This window comes from Nymphaea colorata, unplaced genomic scaffold, assembly GCF_008831285.2.
Source record: "Nymphaea colorata isolate Beijing-Zhang1983 unplaced genomic scaffold, ASM883128v2 scaffold0493, whole genome shotgun sequence".
Taxonomy (NCBI): Eukaryota; Viridiplantae; Streptophyta; class Magnoliopsida; order Nymphaeales; family Nymphaeaceae; genus Nymphaea; species Nymphaea colorata.
Genome location: NW_022204999.1, coordinates 1 through 7,500, shown reverse-complemented (window position 1 = coordinate 7,500; position 7,500 = coordinate 1). Strand labels below are relative to the sequence as shown.

General features: G+C 41.5%; 1 protein-coding gene, 3 non-coding genes and 2 pseudogenes across 4 annotated transcripts; 2 read left to right on the top strand and 4 right to left on the bottom strand.

Moving 5' to 3' along the window:
• The window catches only part of LOC116245077 (photosystem II CP43 reaction center protein-like), a 3,207-nt pseudogene extending 2,920 nt beyond the window's left edge, over positions 1–287 (top strand).
• Positions 288–382: 95 nt separating this feature from the next.
• TRNAS-UGA (transfer RNA serine (anticodon UGA)) lies at positions 383–475 on the bottom strand. Its single transcript has one exon. It is a non-coding gene; the product is annotated as a tRNA-Ser (tRNA).
• An 820-nt stretch (positions 476–1,295) lies between these two features.
• On the top strand, positions 1,296–1,366 carry TRNAG-GCC (transfer RNA glycine (anticodon GCC)). The gene has a single exon. It is a non-coding gene; the product is annotated as a tRNA-Gly (tRNA).
• A 171-nt stretch (positions 1,367–1,537) lies between these two features.
• On the bottom strand, positions 1,538–1,611 carry TRNAM-CAU (transfer RNA methionine (anticodon CAU)). Its single transcript has one exon. It is a non-coding gene; the product is annotated as a tRNA-Met (tRNA).
• Positions 1,612–1,776: 165 nt separating this feature from the next.
• On the bottom strand, positions 1,777–4,483 carry LOC126409531 (photosystem I P700 chlorophyll a apoprotein A2). The gene has a single exon (XM_050075486.1). It carries the CDS (start codon positions 4,481–4,483, stop codon positions 2,279–2,281), a length of 2,205 nt encoding a protein of 734 aa, XP_049931443.1. The 3' UTR covers positions 1,777–2,278.
• A 25-nt stretch (positions 4,484–4,508) lies between these two features.
• Positions 4,509–7,282, bottom strand: LOC126409530 (photosystem I P700 chlorophyll a apoprotein A1-like; annotated as a pseudogene).
• Positions 7,283–7,500: the final 218 nt, after the last annotated feature.

Here is a 7,500-nt window from a genome sequence, read left to right as displayed (position 1 = left end):
GTCTCTCCTAGAAGTTGGTTATCTACCTCTCATTTTGTTCTAGGATTCTTCTTTTTGTGGGTCATTTGTGGCATGCGGGAAGGGCCCGTGCAGCTGCAGCAGGTTTTGAAAAAGGAATCGATCGCGATTTCGAACCTGTTCTTTTCATGACTCCTCTTAATTGAGACGGGAAATAAAATGCATGAAGTATGAATTTGATTCCATTGTAGATATTGGAATCGAGTCATACCAAAAGTCTTCTTCCTACCCCCTTTCAACTCATTTAGATTTGTGGCTGTGGCTCGGCTATCCCCTAGCCGAGCCATTCCCTTATGAAAAAGACTGAGCTAGCTAGGGCAAACCAAAACAAACAATAACTAAACGAATATATTCAACGGGCAAAAGGAGAGAGAGGGATTCGAACCCTCGATAGTCCTTTGTTCGGAACTATACCGGTTTTCAAGACCGGAGCTATCAACCACTCAGCCATCTCTCCTAGAGACAATCCCCATTTTATTCCCCAAAATAGGACATGGCCATACGAGTTGATACCGCAACTTCCTGTAGAAACATCTCAGGTGCGGTATTACCTATTCTATATTTGGATCTATATATATATATATATTGTATCTGTTCTGTATATATAGATAGAGATAGGGCATGATGGATCATGCCCGTCGTTTCTTAAGTAAATAAAACTGGACCCTCGATCCCATGTACGATCCGAATAAGTAATGAGTTCTAAAGGATCAATGGATTCACGGCCAAATCCCTCCATGATGCATTTTCTTACACCTTACAATTTCGTCCGAGAGAGGGATCAAATGGTATAGTTCATTCATTTGCCGGTAGCTTGGAGGATTACAACCATGACTATTGCTTTCCAATTGGCTGTTTTTGCATTAATTGCTACTTCATCAATCTTATTGATTAGTGTACCCGTTGTATTTGCTTCTCCCGATGGTTGGTCAAGTAATAAAAATGTTGTATTTTCCGGTACGTCATTATGGATTGGATTAGTATTTCTGGTAGGTATTCTTAATTCGCTCATCTATTGAACCTTTTCAGTATTTTCCGGATCAACAACCCCCCCCTCCGAAGAAATTCCGGTTGTGGGACACATTAACATTAAATATGATATGAGTCCAGAAAAGCAATTCTAGGGGGGTCAAAAGTAACTTTTTGAATGAATTGAATGAAAAATAGTTGGAATTTTCCTTAAAATAGTATCTGGCTCTGTACAAATATGGTATAGATACATATAGAATCTATGGGTGTGTGTTGACACATGCGCGTGTATCAAGAACGAATAAAATGCGGATATGGTCGAATGGTAAAATTTCTCTTTGCCAAGGAGAAGATGCGGGTTCGATTCCCGCTATCCGCCCATGGTGGAGTAATGTAATATGAGATGAGAAATTATCCGGTATAGTTTATATACCTACTATAGTGTAGTGGTTGTATTTTCTTTTACTCAGACTCCCAGTTCATTAAGGTGAAAGAATCAGACTTCAAAATAAATAGATATAAATTTTGACAAATACAAAGAAAAAATATGTTGCGGAGACAGGATTTGAACCCGTGACCTCAAGGTTATGAGCCTTGCGAGCTACCAAACTGCTCTACCCCGCGCTGACGAACTCGGAACTAATGACTAATGAACGAATAGGGATTAGAGGTGCCCCTATACCAGATTGATATGAATAGTATAGCCTATTCGTACAGAATGGTAAAGGGTGCCCCTATACCAGATTGATATGAATAGTATAGCCTATTCGTACAGAATGGTAAAGGGGCTCCTCTAATAGAAATGAATAGAAATAGGACTTGGAAGGGATCTTTTTATCCCTACCAACTTGATCTTGTTGCCCCCGGCAACAAACATGCATGAACCATTTCGCGGAGTACGTGTCCGGATAGCCCAAAGTCTCGATAGTTAGCTCTGGGTCTTCCGGTCAAAAAACAGCGTCGATGAAGACGTATAGGTGCACTATTACGTGGTGGGGATTGCAATTTTACATGAATTTCCCATTTCTCGTCCAACGATGAAACTTTGCTTATTTCTTTTTTGAGGATCGACGAATCAAATGATATTTCTCTTCTAATTTCTGCCTCTTCTTCTCCCTCTGAATCAAACTTTTCCTTGCCATAATGGTGTAGTTCCTATTATTACCAATGATACACAATACAGATCGGATCCTAGATGTATAAATATAAGAAGGCGCGCCCCCTCTCCATCGAAATAAAAAATGAGATTTTTTTTGATATCGCGCCTTCCTTTTGAAAATAAATAATCAACTTAACCAAATTTGCCTGATGTAGAAGCAATCAAGAAAGCTGCGTAGGTAAATATATAACCTACAGAAAAGTGAGCTAAGCCAACCAGTCTTGCTTGTACAATGGAAAGAGCCACCGGTTTATCCCTCCAGCGAATCAAATTAGCCAAAGGTGTGCGTTCATGAGCCCATGCTAAAGTTTCAATCAATTCCTGCCAATATCCACGCCAGGAAATTAAGAACATGAATCCAGTAGCCCAAACAAGATGCCCAAATAAGAACATCCACGCCCAGACGGATAAACTATTCATACCAAAAGGATTATATCCGTTGATAAGTTGTGAAGAGTTTAACCATAGATAATCTCTTAACCATCCCATCAAATAAGTGGAAGATTCATTAAATTGCGAAACATTACCCTGCCATAATGTGATATGCTTCCAATGCCAATAGAAGGTAACCCATCCAATGGTATTTAACATCCAGAAAACTGCCAAATAAAATGCATCCCAAGCCGAAATATCACAAGTACCACCTCGTCCTGGACCATCGCAGGGGAAACTATACCCGAAATCCTTTTTATCTGGCATTAACTTGGAACCACGTGCATCTAAAGCACCTTTTACTAAGATCAATGTAGTTGTATGCAAACCTAGAGCAATAGCATGATGTACCAAGAAGTCCCCCGGCCCTATTGTTAAGAATAGTGAATTACGATTTTCATTAATAGCATTCAACCATCCAGGTAACCATAAGCTTTGACCTGCATTAAATGCTGGGCCATTCGTTGAAGATAAGAGTACATCAAACCCATATGAAGTCTTACCATGAGCGGACTGTATCCATTGGGCAAATATGGGTTCGATCAAGATTTGTTTTTCTGGAGTACCAAAAGCAAGCATGACGTCATTATGAACATAGAGTCCCAAGGTATGGAACCCCAGGAACAAGCTAGCCCAACTTAAATGAGATATGATAGCTTCTTTATGGTCTAACATTCTTGCCAATACATTATCCTCATTCTGCTGCGGGTTGTAATCCCTAATGAAGAATATAGCTCCATGAGCAAAGGCTCCTGTCATGATGAACCCTGCGATGTATTGGTGATGAGTATATAACGCAGCTTGAGTAGTAAAGTCTTGTGCTATAAATGCATAAGCAGGTAAAGAGTACATGTGTTGAGCTACCAAGGAAGTAATAACCCCCAAAGAGGCTAGAGCAAGACCTAATTGAAAATGAATCGAATTATTGATTGTGTCATAAAGGCCTTTATGCCCGCGCCCCAATCGACCCCCCGGAGGAATATGCGCCTCTAGAAGATCTTTTATACTGTGCCCAATCCCGAAGTTAGTTCTATACATATGACCAGCAACGAGAAAAATGAATGCAATAGCTAAATGATGATGGGCAATATCGGTCAGCCATAAACTTTGAGTTTGCGGATGGAATCCCCCGAGAAGGGTTAGAATGGCAGTTCCCGCTCCTTGGGAGGTACCGAATAAATGACTACTGGAATCGGGGTTTTGGGCATAAAGATTCCACTGACCTGTAAAAAGTGGCCCCAATCCTTGGGGATATGGTAATACATCTAAGAAATTATTCCATCTGACATATTCACCCCTTGACCCGGGAATAGCAACATGAACTAAATGTCCTGCCCAAGCCAAGGAGCTTACTCCGAAGAGCCCTGACAAATGATGATTGAGACGAGATTCGGCATTTTTGAACCACGAAACGCTTGGCTTCCATTTGGGTTGTAGATGTAACCAACCCGCTACTAAAGATATGGCAGAAATAAATAATAGAAAAAGAGCTCCAGTATAAAGATCTTCGTTGGTGCGCAAGCCGATTGTATACCACCATTGATAAACACCGGAATAAGCAATATTCACTGGGCCAAGAGCACCCCCTCGAGTAAAAGCTTCTACAGCCGGTTGACCAAAATGAGGATCCCAAATAGTATGAGCAATGGGTCTTACATGTAAGGGGTCCTGTACCCATGACTCAAAATTTCCTTGCCAAGCCACATGAAACAGATTGCCGGAAGTCCACAGAAAGATTATTGCTAACTGCCCGAAGTGAGAAGCAAAAATATTCTGATAAAGACGTTCCTCGGTGATATCATCATGACTCTCGAAGTCATGTGCGGTAGCAATACCAAACCAAATACGACGAGTAGTGGGGTCCTGAGCTAAGCCTTGGCTAAACCTTGGAAATCTTAATGCCATAATGCCTTTCAAATCCTCCTAGCCATTATCCTACTGAAATAATTCTTGCTAAGAAGAATGCCCATGTTGTGGCAATTCCACCCAGAAGGTAATGGGTTACTCCTACAGCGCGTCCTTGTATAATGCTCAAGGCTCTAGGCTGAGTAGCAGGAGCAACTTTTAATTTGTTATGAGCCCAGACGATGGATTCAATGAGTTCTTGCCAATAACCACGACCGCTAAATAGAAACATTAAACTGAAGGCCCAGACAAAATGAGCACCTAAGAAGAAAAGACCATAGGCGGATAATGAAGAGCCATAAGACTGGATTACTTGGGAGGACTGTGCCCATAAAAAATCTCTTAGCCACCCATTAATTGTAATGGAACTCTGTGCAAAGTTTCCCCCCGTGATATGAGTTACCACCCCTTGATCACTTATACTACCCCAAACATCTGACTGCATCTTCCAGCTGAAATGGAAAATTACTACCGAAATCGCATTGTACATCCAGAATAGACCTAGGAAGACATGATCCCAGGCGGAGACTTGGCATGTTCCCCCTCTTCCGGGTCCGTCACAAGGGAAACGAAAACCAAGATTTGCTTTATCAGGTATCAAACGAGAACTGCGGGCAAATAGAACACCTTTCAGTAGTATCAATACAGTTACATGGATCGTAAATGCATGAATGTGATGTACCAAAAAATCTGCGGTTCCCAGTGGAATAGGTAACAAAGCTACTTTGCCGCCTACTGCTACTAAATCACCACCCCCCAAGTCAAGCTGGTGCCCGCTGTTGCACCAGGAGCTGTTGCGCTAGGTGCTAAAGCATGAGTGTTTTGTATCCATTGAGCAAAGATAGGTTGTAATTGTATAGCGGTATCTGAAAACATATCTTGGGGACGCCCCAAAGCGCTCATAGTATCATTATGAATATACAAGCCAAAACTGTGAAAGCCTAGAAATATACACACCCAGTTAAGATGTGATATGATTGCATCTCGGTGCCTAAGGACACGATCTAATAGATCGTTGTATCGAGTAGTTGGATCATAGTCTCTTACCATAAAAATTGCTGCATGTGCAGCAGCACCAACTATGAGAAATCCACCGATCCACATGTGATGCGTGAACAACGAAAGTTGTGTACCATAATCAGTAGCTAGGTATGGATAAGGGGGCATAGAGTACATATGGTGGGCTACTACAATGGTTAAAGAACCTAACATAGCTAAATTCAGAGCTAATTGAGCATGCCATGACGTTGTTAGGATCTCATAGAGGCCCTTATGACCCTCACCTGTAAACGGACCCTTATGAGCCTCTAAAATATCTTTCAGGTCATGACCAATGCCCCAGTTGGTCTTATACATGTGACCAGCTATCAGGAAAAGAATTGCAATAGCCAAATGATGGTGTGCAATATCGGTTAGCCATAGACCTCCTGTTACTGGATCTAACCCTCCACGAAAAGTAAGAAATTCCGCGTATTTTGACCAATTCAGGGTGAAAAACGGGGTTGCTCCCTCTGCAAAACTGGGATAAAGTTGAGCCAAAAGATCCCGATTCAAGATAAATTCATGAGGAAGTGGTATTTCCTTAGGATCCACCCCAGCGTTCAGAAATTGGTTAATAGGTAAAGATACATGTACTTGATGCCCTGCCCAAGAAAGAGACCCAAGTCCTAGTAACCCTGCTAAGTGGTGGTTCAACATGGATTCTACATCTTGGAACCAAGCCAATTTTGGAGCAGCTTTGTGATAATGGAACCAACCGGCAAAAAGCATTAACGCTGCAAAGATCAATGCTCCAATTGCAGTACAATAAAGTTGTAATTCACTAGTTATTCCCGACGCTCGCCAAATCTGAAAAAATCCAGAGGTTATTTGTATTCCTCGGAAACCTCCGCCTACATCGCCATTCAATATTTCTTGACCCACTATCGGCCAAACCACCTGGGCACTGGGTCCGATGTGAGTAGGGTCGCTCAGCCACGCTTCATAATTGGAAAAACGGGCTCCATGGAAATACATGCCACTCAACCAAAGAAAGATGATGGATAGTTGACCGAAATGAGCACTAAATACTTTTCGGGAGATCTCCTCCAAATCATTGGTATGGCTATCGAAATCGTGAGCATCAGCATGTAGGTTCCAGATCCAAGTGGTAGTATCAGGGCCCTTAGCTATTGTCCTTGAGAAATGGCCGGGTCTGGCCCATTCCTCGAATGAAGTTTTTATGGGATCCCTATCCACCAAAATCTTCACTTCTGGTTCCGGCGAACGAATAATCATTGAGTCCTCCTCTTTCCGGACAACACATACGAAGAGACCCGCCAACAAAAGTAAAGTAATTAGTGAACCTCTGAGAAATATATATTTCTGATTAGTTCCTTTCTATCCCCCACAATTTTCCTTAGTTATTCACTAGAGCAATTATGAGCAATTATGATATGGAAGTCTATCCGGGGCAAGTGTTCGGATCTATTATGACATATCTATGAGGTGCTCAACGGACCGTTTTTTTGTAAATCCCTTCCCGACGCGAGCCAAAAACAACTTTTTGGCCCAACCTAGTCTACTCATATTTCGATGTATGAGTGCCTAGATGGGTCTACTTGTATACTACGTTACATGCAACGTATTACGCCATTACAAATCACAAGATCTCTCATTAGTCATTACTAATGACTAAGATAAGAAATATCCCGATATCGATTTTAGACGTCTTTTTGATTAGTTAGCAATCGCTAAGAGAAAGGAAGAGATTCTGTGCCATATGCATATATCGTCTACCCCTATAAGGTACCAAATGAAATAAAAGAACGATCTTAGAAGGGATATAATGAAATTCCTCTATCGATTCCCCCGGGGCAACATCTATTTGATGGATCCAACAAACAATTTAAGTGAATTCAATTCAAAAAGAAAGTGTTCTTATTCGAACCGCCCTGTGATCTTCAACCAATTCTGTGCTTCAATATAATTACCTGGAGTAAGCGCTATGGCTTGTTTCCAATACTCAGCAGCTTGAT

Bases quoted from the DNA above. Each gene is read 5' to 3' on its own strand.
- LOC126409531 (XM_050075486.1), bottom strand. From the start codon at position 4,483: ATGGCATTAAGATTTCCAAGGTTTAGCCAAGGCTTAGCTCAGGACCCC.